General features: G+C 44.6%; 1 protein-coding gene across 1 annotated transcript; it reads right to left on the bottom strand.

Annotated features, from left to right (window-relative positions):
- Nucleotides 1-3,218: 3,218 nt before the first annotated feature.
- On the bottom strand, nt 3,219-4,671 carry LOC131284739 (uncharacterized). Its single transcript, XM_058313600.1, has 2 exons — nt 4,660-4,671; nt 3,219-4,574 (listed from the first exon to the last, which is right to left on the bottom strand). Exons 1-2 carry the CDS (start codon nt 4,669-4,671, stop codon nt 3,219-3,221), a joined length of 1,368 nt encoding a protein of 455 aa, XP_058169583.1.
- Between the last annotated feature and the right edge of the window lie 17,978 nt (nt 4,672-22,649).

The raw sequence follows: 22,649 nt of genomic DNA, 5'->3' as shown, positions 1-22,649 counted from the left end.
GCGCTGTACTCCCATGAACTTTGTGTGACCGCTTGCCAGCGAGAGTGGTTCCGACCGGAACGGATCGGTTCGCCGGGGTTAATGCGGATGTCACTGGCACGCGCACGCCACAGCAAGGTGTGGTTGGTTGGGTAAATGAAACGAGGTGATAATTGCCCTTGAAAGTGAAATGGCGTGAAGTACCAGTCCAGTTCCACGTGGTTACGCATCGTGAGAGTGGGCGAAAGTCGCGACTTGTTTGTTTTTGCCCGCTCGTAAGGGCCGATCCCATACCTCGCGAAAGTATGAAGCTCTTTTAGCTGGCATTCCACGCAATAACGCTTAGATAATTTATGGTTCCACCCAGCGTTGCTAGTCAGCGCCAAGCATCAGTCACGCGGCTTGCAATGCAATGAAGTGGGAAAAGTTATTACGTGTACGGAAGTACGGGATTATTTTACATGGGCGTCGGTGGTTTACCGGAATTTCCCAGCCGTGTTTCACCGTCCGCCGTGACTCACGGTATAATCTAGGTGACCCTTTTCGGGTATTTTTAGTACCGGGCGACCTACCGTCGACAGGAAGATCGTTCCGATTCTTGCATGAGCGTTACGTTCTACGCTACGGTTTTACATGTCAAGGTGCAAATGGCCCGTTGCAAAACAAAGGTGATGGTGACTACGGATTGTTCGAATGGAATGGATATGAACGGTGTACCGGAGGTGCAGAATAAGATGACAAAGTGTAGCCTTCATGCACGTATGAATGAAACCGAAGAAAATTAGTATTTTTTCTCTTTGCATCCCGGTGTCCATTTTAATGCGATGCCCGGCACTGGGGAAAAGATATCCTCAATGCTGAGTTCTGAGACTGCGTCAAGGGAAAGTGAAAGTGTTCGAAAACCGACTGGACTGGTTTGCTACGTTCGTACGGATGGTCCGGGAAAAGGATCCTCTGTGTTCTGTATTCGGGGGGAAAATTAGTACGCCGTACACGTACATTTTAACATCGTTATAATACCTATAAGTTTCCTCTTTTATCGTCACCCTGCCATCCACCCCAAAGGAACACACTATCATCATCGTCCATCTTTGTGCCCTGCCCTTTCTTTCTGCCTTTCACTGCTGCGGTGATTTACGTTTGGCTCCGTTGAATCTTTCCGTTCTGTGCAACCATGTTCCGCTTTTGGGGGTGAATTTCCCGATACCCGCAACATTCTGTCTAGGGGAAAGTATACTTTGCGAATTTCCTTTCATTATTTATGTTTATGAAAATATCGTTCATTAACGGACAGAGAACGTCATTCATTTTTTTTTGTGTTGGGTTTATTTTCTTCTAATTACGTTCTAATTTTCAAATCGTTTTGTCAAGTTTCGCTTTTATCTAAATGGTGATTATTATTGATTTAAACAGGATTTAATGCTTTGGAAAGTTACAGTTTTTCAAAACTGTTAAAAATTACTGTTAATCTGTAAAAGTGGTAATAATATAAAGAATGTCACAAAAAATTGTGTAAAATTTTATTATCATCTATGGAACAAGAGTTTCAAAACATAAAATTTGTTTGCCCAGTTTTGCAAATTCTTGTATGGAATAGTGCTTATGGGTTAGATATTGAATCTGCATTATTTTACTTCGTCTGCCTTATTTCAATTAATCTGTTTTCCTAAGAACAAGTAAAACTAGATATATAGTCATTTCTAGTAAACTTCACGAGTTACTGATTTTCTAAGATGTTCTTATTATGAAATTTATATATACTTACCCGTCAACCTGCCGTGTCTCAGTTTTTTTACGAAAATCATATCAACAATGTCATTTCAAAAGCCCTTACTGGGATAACTTTATTGCGCTCGTTTGAGTTGGTTATTTTTTAGGGTTAGCAAACTATTACGGTAGGGTCAATACTGCATTAATCTACCTTCGGTGGGTTTGGTAGGAACGTTTTTATCTACAATGTGCTTAGATAAAACAACTGGATATAATTGAGCGAGCAAAACAAAACAACAAACAAGCCAATGGACAACTTGTTGGGCTGGGACAGCCAATACGTTGGGTAATTGTATATACAAACCTAATAACAATTTTATGAAAGGTGATTTTGAAGACCAATTTGTGTTTAGATACTAAAATAGTTTTGGTTTTGGTGCATCAAATCGAACAATTTTAAATTGGTCCATTTTCAAAATGATCGCATTGAACAAAGTGCACAGCATAAGCCGAATGTTATGTGGTTTCGTGCTTACTGATGTCGAACGGTTGGAAAATCAAGGTGTAATATCACAACAACAACAATACACAATCCATCCCATCGGAAAGCCATCTCTGCAGCGCGCACACACACACATAAATAAATATCAATTGAGCCCTCACGAAAATGAAGAGCTATTGGTGCGACGCCGCCCTCGCTACGTCTGGGGGTGCGATTCCACGGTCCGGTGGAAATTTCAACAAAATGGCAGCATTTTTGCAGTGTCGCACTGCACTGGCACTGCTTACGGTCAACGGTTTTGCGAAGGAAAGCGTTCGAGTGAAGGAAGGAAAAAGTAAAACAAAAAGTGCATCCGCCTGCACCGAGCCACCCCACGTGCTGCCCGGGCGTCAGTCCATTTTCCACGCTTGCCCAACCAATAAATGGCAGTAAAACGCCCGTAGACGAGTGTTAACAAGTGCTCGGACAACATTGTAGGCGCTCGCACCGGTCCGTACCAGTTATCGCAAAACATGAAAGTGAAGTTTACCCGCGTTTGATAGCGTGGGGAAAAACAACAAACTATCGAAAAACAGCACTGATAGCGTAATTGGCATGGAATAAATTAATCACCATCATGCGCGGTTATTACACAACTCGGTTTCACTCGCAACCGGCGAAACATAAACCATCGCTAGCGAATCGGGAAGGAAGTGGTCAAAGCATAGAAAGGTGAGAAAATTGATTGCAAAAAAAGAGGTGAGAGAAAATAAAATCGAGCTACTTAAAGGGTTTTTCCTGTCCGGCCAGCCAGCCGTAGGGAAGTGTTGCGTGGGCCATTTTAAAACCGATCTGAATGCAGCGTTGGTGCGTTGTTTTCAACAAACAAACAACCGAAGAAGAGCGCAAAGGAGACGTACATATTCGAGTGCGGAAAGAGAAGAATAAAATGATAGTTGGTAGCGCAAGGAACGAGGAAAACGTCGGAGCATCAAATGGCAAAAGCAACCGGTCCACCGTTGACTCGTAGCCCCACCTTCCTGTGTATTCACCAGAAGGAACCACTTCCGGGAGGAAGCGGAGGCCCGCTGGCTGTCTGCTGCTTGACCTTGTGGATGATGGTTTTCACGATCGGAACCTTCACCGGGATCGGCTGGGGAAGGTAGACGGGCACGTGCTTCTCGATCGGGTACGGGACCGGTTTCTCGATCGGTACGGGGATCTTCTTTTCCACCGGGTACGGGACCACCTTCTCGATCGGCACCGTTATCTCCTTGATGTCCGGCACGGCGATCGGCTGCGAGACGGGTATGTGGACGGGATAGGGCCGCGGGACGGGGACCAGCACGGGGTGCGGGATCTTGACGCGCACCTCTTGCGGGATCGGTACGTGGATCTTCTTGACGTACGGCACCGGTACGGGTGTCTCGATTTCCACGTGCTCGCTGATGGGAACGGCTCGGCCCTTGGTGTGGATGACCTGCGGTGATCCGTAGCCACCGTACCCGGACGGGCTGATGGCCGCACCGATGGCGGCTCCACTGCGGAAGTCCTCGTCTTCCTCCTCGCTGCTGTCGTCGTCGTGGTACTCGTGCGACGTCGGCAGTCGGTTTGGAGTGCCGTGCAGGATCTTGTAGGCTTGGATCAGCTGCGGATGGTAGGAACTATGGAGGGAGTGGTACTGATTTAGCTGGTGCTGCTGCTGGGCTTGCTGGCGATGCTGCTGCTGTTGCTGGTGGTGCTGCTTCTGATGCTGTTGCGGCTGCTGGGAATGATGGGAATGGTGGTGATGATGATGATGATGATCCTGGTGACTTCCTCCATAGCTCGTTGAAGAAGTTAGTCCTCCGCCGGATGTGTGATGACCCGGATGTTTCTTGCCTTTCCCACCATAAGCCCGGTAGGCATCGTAAGCATGAGATTCCTCACTGGCACTGGTACCATCTTCCTCGTCTTCCTCGCTTCCTGAATCGGAGTAGCTCGAGTGACCGTGACCCGCTCCACCCACATGCCTCGTCACCGTCTTATACGTCGTCATGTACTTGTGCTGATGGTTCGCACTAGCCGGGGCGGAATCTTCCACATAGTCCACGTCCTGATCTTGCTCCTGTTCGTCATACTGCTGTCTCACCGAGTGCTGGTAGTATGGCCGATAGCGATAATGGTCGGAGGATGGCTGCGAATCGGAATCTTCGCCATCGCCCTCCCCACTTTCGAGCCCGTTCGAAAGCTCGTCCAAGTCGTCATCTTCCGGATCGCCGTGCGGGTTCAGTTCCAGCCGAGGCCCGGGCGGTTGATACGACAGCACGTACTTGCCGAGGATTTTTGCTGGCACGGGATTCGCATGGCAGGAGCCGACCGTTAGCAGCAACAGTACGCCGCCGCTCACCACGAAGAAAACCACCTGGAGGCGAGAACCGACGTTTAAGAACACGGCACACAAGATATCACAAACATCGCCCGGACGCACGCATTCCGGTGGTACTCACTTGTTTAAACATTTTCTAACCCTCGTGGCTGCGTTTGAGCTCGATTCGATATTTTTCACCACACTGTCACTGATTTAGCAAACAACATTGAAAAATACAATCCGACACGCCAATCACGAAACTGCCACCGACCCCAACTGTGGTTCACTTTTTCTTTCGGACAACCTTCGAAAAGGGAAATGAACCGTTCCGTTCGGGGTTTCACGTTTGCCCAACACCGGGGCCTTGTGGTCACTTTCTTGCTCACTGAGGGAATGCACCTCTCCGGGTCTTAAAGTGCAATATTTATAAGAAACCCGTTTCCACGCCGTTGGGGGTGGGACGGTTCCGAATCGGTTTTGGGGCTTCCGAAGACCATCGGCCGTGGCGCTGCGTTGGCCCAGTGAAGGGTTGTAGGGCCAACGTAGCGGCAATACGATCGGGTTCGTCCGAGCGAGCGGAATTCGAGCGGAACCTCGGGCAACGAAACCACTCGGGCACTACTCCATTTCTTGGAGTGCCCGGAACTGATTAGTGGGCAACTGGGCAGGGAGGTGGGTGGCCGATTACCGTGCCGGAAGGAGAAAGGAACGGGATGGCAGTGTCGGTGGACAGCACTGGGTACGCAATGGCACGTGAATCCCAAATGGGTGATCTATCGGTGATTACAAATTCCCATGACCGGCGTAGAATCTCGTCCGTCGGTTCGTGTAAAACGGCAATCGAAACATCAAACAAATGCGTCTGTGCATGCGATGCTTGTTTGCCATAACGCCGCTAATGTGACGGCAGGTTTAAATGAACTGGCACCACTCTTTAATGGGCACCGATAAAAAGGGTTTCATGAAACTCCTGGTCGTGCTGCGGAGTTTCATTTTTAATCAGTGTATCGTTTTAATGGACGGAGTTAGCTTTTGATTAACACCGTATTGATTTCGAAATAAGCTCATACATGCTGTAATTATCTCTTATTCAACAATGTGCTGAAGTTAAGTGTGATTGGCAACGAATTTATTGCCTAATTGGAAAAAAAGATGAAACAAATAAAAATGCGGAAGCACTGCACTATTTCATCATTTTTCAATTTCATGATTTAATAAAAAATATGAATAAATTAATTTAATTGGCATATATCTATTATTATGTACCATTTTTTTTCTTTTTCGATGAATTAATGAAGCTTGCCATTTTTGTGTTAAAGTATGGATTTTATGGAGTGCATATTATTAGTTAAAAATGTGCTAGCCATACTAAAAGCATTATTCATGCAATGTTGAATTTGCTTTATTTTTACACGCTCTTTTATCCAATAATATAATTTTGTTTATTTTATTCACATTTCTTTAAAACATGTTTTTTCTGCTTTTTTCTGGTCATTAACAAATGAAGAAAAATATTAGTTCAATTTATTCTAGACAGTGGTTGTTTTATCGAAATGGTACAAATGGGTCAATGTTTTATACAGGGTAGAAACCGGGGGAAACATTTCATTAGAAATGCAATAGCTGTCGCTATAAAAGCTTGTATGTTTGTATTAATATGGAAAAATAGTTAGCGATAGTTGATTACATACGATTGGATATTATGGCATAAGAGCCATAATAATGTGTACTACCTGAAATTGGCACAAAAATTCATATTAAGAACGTTGTTGATGGTTTTTTGTGGGGGCTCATAGATTTTTTCTCTTGATTGCTTTAGTTTTCTGTTTAGTGATGTTAGTATCACATTTTTAAATATAAGGGGAAAAAATCTTTTCTTTCTAATTTACTTGTACTTAAAACCATTGTGCTTCGGAAACGGAACTCAACGTAAAGTCTTTATTGTTGCTCGTTTTCACATTTAGATAGAAAATAGAAATGCTCTTTTAGGATTGGATATCTTTTTGTTAACGAAGTTTCTACAGATGTGCGATTGTGCAACAAAGTTCAGTTTGACTTTACAGCTTCTACCAGCTGCCTTATTCGACGCGCACTTCACTTTGTACCAATTGGTGTTTTTGTCTCACGTTCGAAGCGTTGGTGGCCGGCTTCACTTATCGGATTTTAATCACATTTTAGCTTTCACAAGGGCGGCGGCAGTGAAGGGAGCCGGAAATCAACCAGTCTACCAACGTTCTAACGAAGCGCAGTGCATCCGGTAAGTGCTGATGCTCCGGCGAGTGCTGCGCAATGGAACAACAAGAAACAAACGCGCACACACACACACAAACACGAAATTACGAAATAGAAGATGAAAAAAGCATTTCCATTCTTCCCGAATTGGTCGCAAATGGAGCAACGTGGCAGGGAAAGGGGAACGGCTGATGGAACTGCACGCGGGAACTAATGGTATGCAATGTCGGGCATCCTCCGCCCAATCCCGGATGACGGGACGATGGCTGCATTTGTACGCATCCGGGGCCGAAATTGGGCCGAAATCGGAATATTTGTTCCTTGTGGCAGGGCCGGATGGCGAAAAAACGAGGTATGTCCACGGAAAACTTTGTTATATGGCCAATAATTTGATTGCCTATCACTTGTTGGCCAGTGCACGCGCGCTGGCTGGATAGAGGTGGAAAATCAAAACAAGAGGCAGGACAGATAAAGCCGGAAAAGTCGGGACAAAAAGCAAAACAAAAAGCAAAACAAAAGCGAAACGGCCAAACCAAAGCAGAGCGAATCTTCGGCGGGTGCAATTTTTTCCCAATCACTTCGCCGTGAAACACGATGAGTGGCGTTCAATGCAGGTACCGAATGGGCATCATTTCTCCCACCCTCCGGCGGCATTGCGGGGGTGGAGTTGAGGGACAGTTGTCGTTTTTTCATTAGGCAAGCTGAAAAATGCAACCATCAAAAAATAAAACATCGGAATTGGCAAAAGTGCAAACAAATGCATTCGCTTCGGAAACGTGGTTCAATGAAAACTGTTTATTCGAGCAATCGCTGTTCGGTTTGCATGAATTGAAACGTTTGAGGAATAGACACAAATAACGAGGAATGTACATTTTTGTTTAGTATAATAGACAGGGTTTGAAGTATTTTTCCTTATGTAGTTTTGTGTTTAAATTAAAGTGAACTGTTTTCGATTTTTATTCTTCGCTTGTCATAGTTTAATATGATTTTATTGTTAACAAACCCATTGTTTTCAAAAATTTGATGAAAAAAAACTTATTTCGCAAATTTTTACGAAAATTTCATCATACATTTTTGGTCCTTTCCAATAGAGAAAACTCAGTATCATTCTTCAAAACAAATAGTTTAGTTACCTTCCAGTAGAACAGGTTAATAAAAACCAATCATTTCACTAGAACGGAACAAAATCATAGTCGAATTAGATATTCAGCTTATACAGGAACATCAAACATATTCTAAATAGTGGTTTGCGTGCCGTAGCATGTAATACTTCACTTATAATTTATTACCATTTTGTTCTATTTTGTTTCATTTAATTAATTTGTTAAGAGTTTTCCGTTCGTTTAGTGCTCGACTTGCCATGTTTAGAACAATGTTTTTTGTGCCTTCTATCTGTTGCTTTTCGATTCATGGAATCCGGTGTTCTGTTCCGTGGCATACGAAGCATCCGTCCAGCTGAATGTGGGTTGAATGTATGAATTTTAGTTAATTAAAAATTGTGCACTTGTTTGCCTTTGCGTTCGGTAGCCCGTGGGTGTGTGTGTTTGTGTGTTTATTTTACCGAAGTCTTTCGGTCGTCCCGGCCAGCTTCTCGCGGTATCAGGAATCAGGTGCAGCTGGCTGGGGGAGGGGAGGAAAAGAAACGCAACCGGGCAGGGGATTCCATTGTGGCCGCGCACGTGTCGTAGAGAAAGGAGTTATTTTTTCCATCAGTAACCGGTAGTGATGCACGCACACGCACATTGCGTGCGCACCCGGCGTATGGGGCCGGGAAACTTGAGACGTTTTCCACCGCCCGGCCAGTGGGTTGAGCCACTGCCATGCGGTTCACCGAAATGGGGTGAACCCGGTGGCGGCAGGAAAACATAGAAAAACTATCCGTTCAGTTCCGGAGCCGTCCCATACCGGGCGTCCGTTCACGCGGACACAATGCGTTACGGTGGAGCCATGAGGCAAGCTGGACCGAGCCGAGGACTGTTATCCGGGGTCGGGCACCAGGCATCGAGCATCCGATGTTACGTAACGTCGATGGAAACCGGAGGAAATGCAACCGATGAAGCCAATGTTACGCCATCGATGCTCCCTTGAGACAGCGATCTTTCCTTTCTCTTCCGGGACACTGGCACCCCTCGGAGGGCCAATTTTCCCCATCATCGCTGACACAGGGCATGATCATGTTCGGGCGAAATCATTTCATTTCCCTCCCTCCCTCCAAGCTATCCGCTCGAACCAGGGAACATGGATAATTCTTTTGTGAAGTGAAAAAAAAGGAAATATCCACACCGATCGACGGTCGCTTCCAATCGTCCGGCCACGGTACATTAAGTTTAATTGATGAATGGACGAAACGAAAATGGACTCCCGTTCGGCCAGAAGCCGCCGCGTACCGTATGGAGACCGTGGCCGCCGATTTTGCTGGGGGAAAATCCATTTACGCCGGGTGCGTCGTTCGCGCATCGAAGGCTGTTCTCTGCCGCCTTTTCGGTGCGCCTTTTTCCCCCGCCCGTTCGACTAGCGCCACCAAATGACGGCGACAGCGAGATCGGTGACTCCGCTGCGTCGCGGGTCCCTTTTTAATGGCGTTGTTTACATATGTTAATCAAATGAGCATAAATCTGATTTGATTGCTTCCGAGTTGGCCCGAACAAACGGCGAGCGTACCGGTTGATGGTAATTATTCATGGCAGATTAGTTTCTGCATCGATTGTCCTAGGGGAAGGTGGGGATGTGGGGGTGGTCTAACATCTGTACCGGTACCGAGGCTCTGCATCCTAGTTTCACTTACTTGTGTTGCTAACTCAGAGTTTTTGATGTGGCAGAGTTATTCCCGTAGGCTAACGAATACACTTTTCCTAATTTTAAAATTAATCAAAGGGAATTTTTTTAATTAAATCAGTATTTTAATACTTTCATAAGAGGAAAAACAACTACAGCAATCAGTAGGAGTTGTTAAGAATATTATAGATTGTGTCTTAATTTAACTATTAATTGATGGCACTAGAGAAAGGTATGTCAAAGGTTAAGATAATCTCGGAAATAAAACAAGAGGTAAAAACGTGAAGACTGTCGAAGAACTTTGATTTAAAATCTAATTTATAATTTTAGTTTTTTTTATGCTACGAATTTATGTATTCTTTTAACGCCAAACAAGATCTACCTGCATATCTGATCACCAGATATGGTAAGCGTTTTTTTACAAGTAAATCATTTGTTTTTTGGTTCTTACGTTTCTAAACTTGGTTACCAGAATCGTCACATTTCAATTGTAGTAAATATGACCTTTTAAAAACTGTCAGATTTTATAATAAATTATGTTGTTAAGCAACAGAGTTCACAAAGCTTAGGTATAATAATCTACTACACATTATTTGTTAACATTTATACTTTTTTAGATTTTGTACAAATAAATAAGCGTTCTAATAAAACACTTTGTTCCATTGATGTTACATTTTATTTAACGTCAATTTGCATGTCGAGACATAGTATTTAACTTATTTTTGTAGCTCCACGACAGAACGAAGTAATGGAGTGAAGTACATCCAAACACGGAACGTTTTTATGATTATGTAGGGAACGAGTAAACTTTGTTGAACTTTATTCTTTTTTAAGCTTGGCAGTTTATTGTATTGGCGTTGAACTTTTCATACCCTGGTACCTTAAAACTCATTAAAAAAAGAATCAGTTGCGAGATTTCGTTTGATAAAAAAAAGAAGCTTCTAATGGTTGCATGATTTTGGCGGGTGAGTTAAGATTTAATTTTCAATTATTTATTTTAGTTAAAATTAACTAGTGCTGATAGCCAAATACTTTGTTGTTTTAATTTGTTTTACTTCTTGTTTAACTGCTGCTAATTTATTCTTCTTGTTTGCAGTATCCTTCTTTACTGCTAGCTTAGGGTGCAGAATAAAAAGCATAGAGTGTAGAAAAACAAGTAATTTAGCATGCAAACATGTTTTCGTTTTTCTCCCATCTCTTTTCCGGGTACGCCGTTGAACTGACAAAAAGTCACATTAATGTATGAAATATGTTTAACTTTGGCAAGTGGCCGTACCCCGCCCGCCGGTGCCAGTGGTTCGGAGTCGCTCAAAGCCAACCAAATCGTCGTCCCGCAACCACCACTTCCTTGCGTGTTGGCCCGGAACAAGTTGGAGCCAAAATTACGCGTATGGCCGCGCAGATTCTGCCACCGAGATTGGTTTACTCTAATTTGTTCTTTCACCCCCTTAACCAGATAAGCAACTAGACCACACAGAATACACACACATACGCACATACCTACACACACTGACGCAGAGCTCGCGCATCACGGACGAATGATTAAGTGTAGCTTCGGAAGCCAACGCTTCAGCGCTCCAAAATGCTCCCCAAGGTAAGGCACGTAGCATGTTGGCGCACACGAACAATCGCGGAAACATGCCCACACCAAAAGCTGGTACATACCTACATTTACTCGCACACACACGCGCACCCACATAGCGAGTAGCGCCAGCGAGTGGCCAAGATCTCGCGGTAGGAACGCTCCCGGGTTGCCAACGATATACAAGCCCGCAAAAACGCACGCATTAGATCACGGACTCAAACGTACCGTTTATCAGAGGCGTAAATCAAAATTTACATAAAGTTACACGATTATTCCTGGCAAGCGCAAAACTTTCCTCCCGCGTTCTTTAGCACCGAACGTACGTAGCGCCGGAGTGCTATAAGCGGGTGGTTTTCCCGCGGTCGTCCTGGCCCAGGCGTGGTCCTGGTCTGGATGCCGGTGGTTCGTGAAGGCTAGGGAGTTGTTACCTTCAGTTTCGGTGCACACCGCAGCCACGAGCGGCTAATCTTTCGTCTTGTTGGCGATTGAGCAGTAAGCGATCGTTGTTTTTGTTCGTGCCGTCGAGTTGCTTCGCTTGGGATAAACGTCATGGTAATTTGTTGGCGTCTCATCCAATAACTGATTTAATAACTATAAAGAATTTGCTTACTGGATTAAACGTTTTTTTTAAGTTTAATATACAAGTCGCATTTTTTGGCATTGTTTCTTAGACTTTGGATTTTGAGAGAACACCTAGAGTAAAATAGCTAATAAAGAACAACTTGAAAATAGCAGTGTTCTCTATTTTACTATTTTGTTATTCCTCTAGATTAAAAACCCAGAAATGTTAAAGTTATTAAAAATTAGAAAGCCTGGTAAAAAAGAAGCACAAGAAACTATCATTTTGTTGGAAAAATGAACTTACAAATTTTGTATTCTCAATATCTCCTCAATAAAACCTCATGGAATTATTTTGAGGTTACTTTCTGACGCTATCTTTCTCTGTATGTGAATTGTCTTACTTACTTTTTGTTGATTGTTGGTATCTTCAAAGCAAAGTATTGAAAAAAAATCTAAATGAAGAATAGGTACTATATTAAATATTGTACGCAATCTTTTTTCCATTCTTATTTCGTTGTCTCTTCTCTTCTCTTGTGTTTGTACGTCAAAACGATTTAAAACCTGTTTTGTTTGCTTCTAAGCTTTTAAATAGGCATATATAAATGGAATAAATAAATAAAAGTGTGCTGTACGCTACAATACAATGCTAAACAGACTATTCACTATGTAGTTGTTGAACTTTTTTTCGTTGTTCATGAGAATGTTGAATATATAGTTATATGATTGACACTCCTACATGCCAACTGCAAGTGGTAATGTAGCGAGCAAATGTAGAACAGAGCACATCACGGCGTACTATATACTGCTATAGTACGCCAGTAGATAAGTGCGTTAGTTTTAAGTTAGAATATAAATTACTGTAGAAGTAAATAAAGATCATTACGAGCTTATTCTCTGAACGATACGCATCTCACTCGTACCTTTTCCAGAACGTATTATTTATCCAAAATATTAGTAGTTTTAAAACAGGTTTGAAAGGTAAAATACAATAAATTTACTGTACCAAATATAATACTGATGGAAGTTCCTCTAACTTCAGGTATACGAAAAGGAAATTGCAGAGCAATTGATCAAGGCCTTAGGTCAACGGACATCATCAGAGTAGAAGTGATGATAGAAGAGAAGCCAATATTTCGATCTCTGCTTTTACATGATATTTAAGTGGCAGCAACTTTCACCGATTGGTGGCTTTCATTCATATCCGATTCTGTGCTAAAAGATTCTTAATGATGTTTCTTCATACGCAAAATATTTAGCAGCAAAGTATCTAATAACAAACTGGAATGTTCAATACAATAAAATATAATCAAAGATAATTAGATCAAGCATGAAACAATTTCAAAGCTATTTACGATATAAGATCAACAAAAATGTCGTTGTACCGCGAGTTAATTAGCTATAATGTGAGGAACATTTTGATGGCTTTTATCTCTGTTTGTTTTTCCTCAAATGATACCTTATTCATGTTTACTGGTTTTGATTGCCAAAGAGACTTCCAATAAAAACTTCTTTCAATAAATCTCTCGCTTCGAAGGTAATAAATTGTCATTCCAATTCGCATTGTACATGTGGGTCATAACATTGTGCTGTGTCCACTGTCGAAACGACGAAGTTGTTCGAGCGATCAACGATGATTGCATTATGCTGCATGCATTGTTCAAAATTTTATTGCAACGGATGATGCCGGTATTGTTTCGCAGGAAAAACGACGACAACGGTAAATAAACTATCCACCCGGAATGCCTACGACTGCTGTGGAAATGGGAAAACCTTTACGGCGCGTGCGGTTGATGAAACGTGCGGGCCTGGCGTGGTGGTGAATGTGTGTATATTTACATCGTACTACGCCGGGAGAAGTTGCTTTTCCCCGCACACCAGTTTATAAAACTTGCGCAATCGTCGGTTTTTCCAATCTCAAATTGCAATGGTGGCACTTGTTGATGTGCTAGGGCGAGTATGTGTGTGTGTGTGTGTGTGTTGAGGCACAAGTGTTGCGTGTTGGCATGGGTGTGTTATCCATCCCGTACGATCGGTAGTACGAGGAGCAAGTGAGTGGAGAACTTTTCCCGGGCAGAAACATGAAGCCAAATAAACCGACGGATTTCGAGCGGGATGGGGCGGGGTGGAAAAACAACCGAACTCCCGTGAGCCGCGTAGTCAAGGACGACAGGACCAATAGTTGTGGCGCATAATAAAGGAACACGCAAGGATCATGCTTTTATTATTTCTGGCGCGTACCAGCTCCCGAACGGTACATCCCGGGGTTTTTTTCTCGTTTAGTGTTTCTTTTTTTTTCGGGAGTAGTTTGGAAGGACGATCAAGACCGGCCGGCCACCGGGAGGAACCTACGAGGACTCGGAAACTGATCCGTTGTTATGGTTGGTTGCGTTGCGAGAATAGAACCACCGTCTCCGCCGGGTGGAGCGCGCGCGGCTGGAATAGACGATTGAGGTCCGATGTCCCTCCCGGTTCCAGCCTGGGGGTTTGTTTTTCCTTTTCTGAACAATCGGACTCCACAGAGAATGCGCCCATTGCGGTGCCTCCGGGCGATTGTAATATTCGGATAGCCGTAGCGACACCGCTTTTTATTCCTTCATTGTGGGTCAGTGATTCTGGGGAATTTTCATCCCATGCCAATGTTGCCCGGCCTGCGTCAGTCGAGTCCTTTATTCATGGGAGTTTTGAAAAGGGACGTTCTTCTTTTTTTATTCCCTGTGTGCTGGGGGGGTCCATGTACCGGGAGCGAAACCCCCTCCCACACACACAAGCACGCCTTACCGTTCGTGCATGTGCGAGTGCCGAGTAAGTGGCGAGTGGCTTCTCTTGTGAAACGTCCAACGCGGATTACCCTGCTCGTATGCCTGTGCTCGCTACGCTGCGAGAAGAGATAAGCATAAATCATACTTCCGGTCGGAGGAAGCAGCCAGGGGGGGGGGGGGGGGGGGGACGCTTCCTAGAAGGAGTCGGACTTTCACTTTCACCGTCCGCGTAAAGGTCAACGGCGTGGATCGAACCTCGGAAAGCGGACGTGCCGGAGAAATAGAACACCGAGCAATAAATTAAATGAGTTGCGAAAATCCTCCAACCCGGAGGCTGGTTGTGTTTTTTTTTCCACCTTCCTCCGGATCCCCTGCGTGGGCTTGCATGTGTGGGTGCGGGTGTTTGTGTGCCGGGAGAGCTTAAAGCTAAATTTATTTCCCAACTGTCTTCGCAGGGGTGCTTTCCTTTGAGGAGCTTCAAATCAGTGAAGTGTTCTAGGAGACCTTCGTCTTGCTGCCCTTGATGCTTATGTTTACGCTAAGGCGCTTCTTTGTGGGAGGTTTTGTTTTTTTATGTTCACCCCATCCCCCTCTCCTGCTCCCCTTCCCCAACGTGTTGATAACGGGAATGGTCCATTCCCGGGGAGGCGGGTTTTTTGGGTTGTGTCGTCGGGAGGGACGCTTCCCTTCGCGAACGCTGGACTACAATTGACAAAGGACAACGGAAAGCAATCAGCAATCTCGATGCGTCTCGCGTAGATACGCACCAGCGTAAAACCGAACCGTTAAGCGCCAGATCACGACGTCGGCGAGGTTCGAGGTTTACTGGGATGTTTTTTTTTCCCTCCCTCTCTCTCTCTGTTGTGAAATTCATCTCCCAGATGGGATGAAGCACACGTTTGTAAGAGGAAGGCCCTCCTTGAGAGCCGTGTAACGTTGGGAAAGCATATTCGACGGTTTGATGTGGATGACGGTTCGCGAAACGAAAGCCAACAGACGCACGCTAGACTCACAGTGAACAACACAAATTGTTTGCCACAAAAGCAGCAGAAAAAAGGGAAGAAGTTTGACACAAACGCCAAACGCGGAAAGCTGAAGCAAAATTTCCACAACCAAGACGCGGGTGGGGTGGTAGTAGGTAGTGATGGTGGTGGGCACAAATTGGGAAATGAAGTGGATAATTCGCTTTCTTGTTGCGTTTTTTTTTTCATTCCTTCCTTCCTTCCTTTTGGCCTGGTGTGTCGAGGGGACTCAGGTCGCGCCCGTAGGCGAATGCGGGGGGCGGGGGAAGAAAAAGAGTTTTCTTTCCACGGTTCGGTTGTCGCTCTACTCGCCGGGAAAAAAAAAGATTTGGCCCCCAACCGGGTCCACACGCATGTGCGTGGATATGAGGTGACGTTGGGAAGACTTCACGGCGAGCCGTAAAGAATGGCAGCAGGGCTTTTTCTTTCGAAGAAATTCTTCATTTTCTTTCCCGTTGCCTACGATTACGGGAGGTTTGCGTTTTTTGCCAATGTTCTCGGATTTGGGTTCATTTCTATTTTTTTTTGTTCTGTTGGACCTTTGACAGAGGTTAGCAGAACGCAACAAAAAAAAAGTGTCGTGGGGAAGAAAATGACGGCGCTCGAACCCGTCGAAACGCGTAGATTCGAAATGACAGCAAAGGTTTGTGATTTAGCTTGCCGGAAAATTTATTGACAGAGATAAGCGAGTTTATTAGAAATGATTTAATCAAACGGTGAGCACGCACGCACAGACACACGCACACACGTTGGAATGGAGGTTACGCACACAAAAACACTCACACGTCCACACGAGTTTCAAAGGATGCGTTGAGTGAAATATCGAGCGAGAAGGGTAAAGAAAAAATACGGGGCCATGGGAAGGAAAGCTTTCGACAAATCTTCCCGGTACGCATGGGAGCAGCAGCAAAAAACGGTAAAAATGAAAGGGAAATTGATGATTTCAATGCGGGGAAATTCCATTTCGGAATGTAAATCTGGAACGGGCGACGGAATCTGAGTTATGCTAATGGCATTGATACACATATGAACAAAAAAGCCTGGTATTAGCATGTAAGTATGTATGTTTTTGGGGAAAGGGTGGGTAGGTGGTAGGGGCGGGGCTGTCGGTAAAGCAACGAAGAAAAGAAAAACGATGTTTCGTTGAACGATGTTTTCCCATGAAGCAGATTTTGGTAAATATTGGCCACGGTCTGATGAATTGTTTATCTTACGGAACCAGGATCATCGCGCTCGCCGTCGTAATGGGATAGGGGTTTTTAAATTAATGGTCTTGTTATGGCTAGAGTAGCACTAAAGTCGTCGAGAAATTAGATAATTATCTTTGTAAAATCTTGTTCAACTCTGAACGGTCTGGTAACGTTGCTGTTATGATCTTTATTTGTTCAACGTTCGTAATCGACTGACCGGCACCGATCTAGTTGGCGTTATCTTATTACTCCTCTCTACTACTATTACTACTACCACTACTAGTAATTATAACTACTGCTATTCGTACCGTCCCTTTTACCTATACTATATTTTCAAGATAACCATAAATCCTTTCAAGGGAGCATAGAACAAAGATGAAAATCAAATATTACGGTTTAAAATATCTATTTAAATTTTCATTTACTTTTCATTATTTGCTTTGCGATTTATGAAGGATTTCATCACTTAAGGCCACATAATATGAAAATAAATAAAAAATAAAATAAATACGAATAGTTATTTAAAGAAGAATGTAGAATTCATAATGGATAACGAATTTGTTAGCAAGTCCAAAACGTACGATCCTGTTTTAATATACTCGCATAAGTTTGGTTTACGTATAAACAATACATAATAACCTTTCCAGTGCAGCCAAGTTTATCAAAATTTACGCAAACATGTGAAATAATTTTCTTAAATTACTGCAAAAATTCGTTACGGACCCTACATACTTCTGCATGAGGAACAAGTATAATTTTTGTTATCTATCAATAAAATTTATCGTAAACAACGCATAACTTGTATTTATCTTCTAGCTTTTGCTTGAGTAAAAACTTCTCATATTGATCCTGCTTGTACTTTCCCTTGCGCCACGTGTCACCCATTCTGCGTTCATTACTAACCGAACTGATTGAAAGGACCATTTTGTTTCTATCGGTTCCATTTGCTGCTCGGTGGTGGGCCGCTTCCCATTCCCTGGCCTTTGACTTTCACCCTCCCATTAACGTCAGAATGCCGGGCCGTCACCCCATCGCAAAAAGTGCTATGAATATTAATCACCAAACCATTAAGCCGTATCCATGTCACCGGAGTGCCTATTTTCCTGTCGCTGTTTTTCGCGTGCAGAAACAATTAACACCAAACCCCGGGTGACGGGGAGCAATGGTATTCCGGTCCGAGGCAGGGGGGGAAAGTGGGGTTTGACGATTCGGTATTTGGTGGTTCTTATTTAACAACCGAATGTGTGTGTGTATGTGCGTTTCTGGCTCTCTCGATTTTTCATACAAACGACCCATTTGTTTCACAAACAGGACACCCCCAGGTTTTGACCCAGGGGAGGGAGCCGTGAGCGGTGGTGGTGTGTAGAACGGTCGTCCGAAAATGACATGGTACGGATTTAATTACAATATAATAATAATGAAGCGAAACGAATGGCCACGGGGTGGAAAGCAAATTAAAAAAAGAAAACCGGGCGTTCCATAAATCATTGCGAGCAAAACTTTGCTCAAAACTTTTCGCACGCAAGACGCAAACCCCGGCTCGGGAAAGGACATTATTATTGCAGTTCTTTCCCGCTGCTTGGCGTCGTTTCCCAATGGTTCAATCGCGATCGACGGAGCAACGTGCAGCTCGTATCGATGCTCACACCCCGAACTGAGCCATGAGTGGTGGCCTTTGGGCCTTCGGGTTATCAGTTATGACTTCCGGCGACGTGCTGTCAACGGAGGCGCTCGGTCGACAGTCGCCGAAACTAGGGAATCAAACGGTGACATTTAATGAACGCCGTGCATGTAGGCGGGATCTCCGGAAGCCCGGGACGTCTCGACGGCATTCGGAAGTTCGCGCCGTTCGCGATAGTCCGGAATCATTTGTTGGCCGGTTTGCCTAGAAAAACGGGGGTGCCAAACCTTTGGGATGGGAATCGGGGCCTCGAAGTATGGCCACGGAAGGGTCTGCCTTAGGTGGATCAACCGGTGGAACGAGGCGGAGGTTGTCGCGAATAATTCGATGTCAGCCAGATCCGTTCGCGAACGGATCCGGAGGACGACGACTTGCAAACCCAGGGATCCACCGGCCGGGACAGCACGGACGGGGACGGGGGGACCCATATTGTCATGGTGCACACCCGACACAAAGCGAAACGATAAAACGGAATCCCGCCCAGCATCGTAAAGTGCGACTTTTTCCCCTCGGAGGGCGCATGATCTGCATGCGAAATTAGAAGTTTCCTTATCATGCCGACGCCGCTCTTCGGCCGGGAGCTGCTGGGTGAAAGATTTCTGTCCGCCCGTCGGTCGGTACTGGCGTTGTTGGTGAAACTATCGGGGCTCGCCACGGAACACACTATCAGACACACGGGGTCCAGCTCCGGGCACGGACAGGGACGGCAAGGTTCGAATCTTTATCGCACGCGCGGATCAACCGCCCGACAGATCTGTTCGAATTGCATTGCGAGCCATGCCCGTTCGCCGGTTGTCAGGCGACGGTGTTCTCATCAGCATGCGAAAGGTCTGCGGTTTGCATGATCGGGCGTCTGGCAGAGGAGCTGGTTCATTTTTGCCACGACACAAAACGGTAATCAGGCGTCAATATCGGTCGCATCGGATAAAACTAATCCAGCCGCTCGTGGGGAACCGGCAAACGACACGACCGTAGCATTAGATTGGTGGTTTGGATTCGGTATCAGGTAGTGATTGAACTGCATCTCTGGTGTACATTTTTGACATCAAAACCGTGACAGTTGTATTATCTACGATGAACGGTCTGATAGCTATATCTTTTCACGAGGTAGAATACTAGATGATCAGATAGGTGAAATGTCCGGTGCAAACCAAAACAACATTGCGTAAGCCCATTATGGCAATTTCGGCCATAATAAATTTATGGGCCCGAACCCTGGCACAGGTACAAAAAGGAACTAAAAAAATATGGTAAATATGTGAGCTAAAATAAATCATCTCTCTCTTCTACCAAAATCACTGGGTAACCTGACAGCGTAACCAAAATTCCGAAAACATGTTCGACAGGGTCCGAACGAAAACTCGCTCAAGAACAATATACTTTCCGTCGGTCCAGAGATATTAATACGTTATGCATCATGGCCGGTTTAGAGGAACAATATGGATAGACCGAAACATCAGATTTATAATTGTTTTGATGTTTTAATGAAAATTTTATTTCCATTCCATCCATTTAAAGAAGAAAATTGGGATTTAGATGGAAATGTTCACTAGATTCAAACTGATTCCAACGGATTCAACCAGATTCATACGGATTCAACTGGGTTCAACCGGATTCAACTAGATTCACTCGGATTCAACCAGATTGAACCGGATTCTACTCAGATTCAACCGCATTCAAACGGATTCAACGGGATTTAACCAGATCCATCCGGATTCAACAGGATTCAACCGGATTCAACCGGATACCTGATTCAAACCAGATTCAACCCGGATACCGGACCGTTCAATTGAAAGAATCAAGAGGTATAACATTTAAACATTGTTTCTATACTAGTATACATTACAAAAATAAACTCTTCAAACACATCAGAAAATTAACATGAAATATATTGGATTGTTAGAAATCCAATAGAATTATAAATAGAAAATATTTTGTTTGAGAAATATTTTCGTTTAAATATCAGCACAATCTTACAGATTCTCATTGATAACCCAAACTATCACTGTATCCTAAAATTGCCAAATGCCTTCTCAAATAGCTTTTCTGGTACCTCTCTACTGCTGATATGTTATGGAACACGTTCACTCATCTTTGACAGCGGCAAAAGATCATCCACTTCCTCCCGCGCAGCATAAAATTACCATCCACTGGTGACGAAATTGGTGGTTTCGATGAAGCCAAGATCGCTGGTGAGGGGATATGGTCGATCTCATTTCATCCGGAGCGTTCCTCTTCCGCTACTCATCACTTCAAATGCCTGTCGGAACCGGGTTCAACATTCTTCCCTTACAGTCCAAGAGTTAGGCATTGGATGCTGTGGAAAACTCCCCTTTCAGGCAGAAGTGGAGAAGAGGGAAAGTACTACGTAATCAAGTTGTTCCGTCCGTAGAACCCGGCAGGGTGTGCCGCAATGAGAATTGTAGGAAGAATGGTATCGAATGTCGAACGGTATCGATGGCACGAACACGTGAGCTTGCAGTTCGTGCGTGTGACAAACGCACGCCACCATGGTCAGGATTCCTGTGAAAGAAGCCTTTTCTGGGGAAGTTTGCTGGCGGACTAATTATTTTTCTTCCTCAAGGTGTGTTCCGTAAACTTGCTACGTAGGACAAATGCACAAGCGGTGAATGAAAAGGGCTTAGCAACAACCAAACTCAACACATGTCTCTTTTTCTGTGGAAGGAAAATTGATCACAAACATGAGTTTTATTTCCCTTTGTACCTCCAATCAAAGGCGTCTAATGGTTATGAAAGAGCTCGCAAAGGTATTTGCATTATGGAAAGTGCGTGGCGTAGGATGAGTCAGCGTCGGTAGCTGTCGAAAGTCTTCGTATTCCACCATTATTGACAGTGGATACTGGCAAATGGTTCCCGCAGCGTGCGTGGGTCGGGAAAAAGAAACATGTAAAAACAAACAATCCAATCCCAAACACCAACAGCAGCTTTTGAACAGTTTAATGGACTTTTGTGCGATAATGTGTCGTGTACGTGTGCACGTAAGTGTGCCTGTGGTGGCACATAAGCGAATGATCCTTTTTATTTCGCGGCCGAGGGAAAGTTTTTGCCGAGTCAAAGTTAGAGCTGAACATTTTCCGAAAGAAGCTCTTACCTCGCATTCGATTCCGCTGGAGGATGCAAACTTGGGGATTCTTCTCTTCCTCCACTTCCTCCACCCATAGGACGAAGGCATACTGCCAGCAGCCAGAGCTTAGCCAAATCAACAATAAATGGAGTGAGGAAGGGGAAAACGAGGTGGAAGAAGAAACATACCTTCTCCGAGACCAACGAAAGATGTTTGCACATGTGGCTGTGTTTCACTTTCCGATTCTTGAATTCTCGAAATTCCTTTCCCGTCGATGAATTCGACAATCTTTGTCCCGGGCGCCGATTCATGCTGCATCTGCAAATGGAACATGCGCCAGCGACGATGGGTTTTGATTTTAAAGACTCCTGCCAATGCTGGTTTGTGGCGCGGAAAGGCACGCCGTTGACACTTTCGGTCGCTTATACGACTGGACCGGGTTCGCCGGGTGTGACGAGGGTGAAGCTGTTTTAGGTGAGAGAGTAAAGTTTGCTTTAAAATATTCATCCCACCTAATAAGGTGGAAAATGATGGGAAAATGCTTTTAGCGGGTATAAAAATCTGAAAAACCACTCATACGTGCCCGCATAGAATTGTCCTCAAAGCGATCGCGGAAGGGGTAAGCAGAGACAGGAGGTGCGGGAGGAAAAGGAAGGGTTTCGAAAAAAATCACCGAACAAGAAAGCAAGATATGGCACTGGAAAGATACGGCCTCGGCCGGCACAGGGAAAAGAATGTGCCACCGGAGATGGATGAAGCAGCAGTTCCTCAACAGTTTTTCCTTTCTTTCTTTACGATCGGCCCCCAAAACAGACACGAAGCTTTCGGTTGATGATGGTGTTGATGGTGGGTCGTAAAACGAAGTGCAGTCAACGGAGAGACCAAACGAAAGGGGGGAAAAAAAAATCAAGCGAAGTAAAAATTTACAGAAAGGAAACCTCTGGAAAACTCCATGCTTATTCCGCAGGAAGCTGGCAGTAGGTTTCGATGGTGGTTGGCGGTGGTTGCGACGCACCGTTGCCCGTTTGGGTCGGTTAGGAAAAAGCAAAGAAAGCGAAAATGAATGCTCCCTCTCCAACCCGATCGGTCCGATGACGTGGCGAGGGGGTCGGTGGTGAGGGAGATAAAGAAAAAATCAAACAAAATGGATGTGTCTGCACCGAGGAGAGTTATAACGGACTCTAGAGATATTTTCCTTCCTTAAGGGCTTACGGTTTTCCCACTCCAACGTTTCGTGGC

The sequence above is a fragment of the Anopheles ziemanni genome, chromosome 3 (genome assembly GCF_943734765.1).
Source record: "Anopheles ziemanni chromosome 3, idAnoZiCoDA_A2_x.2, whole genome shotgun sequence".
Classification (NCBI taxonomy): domain Eukaryota; kingdom Metazoa; phylum Arthropoda; class Insecta; order Diptera; family Culicidae; genus Anopheles; species Anopheles ziemanni.
Note: the sequence above shows the minus strand (reverse complement) of the source record. Positions and strands in the feature narration are given on the sequence as shown.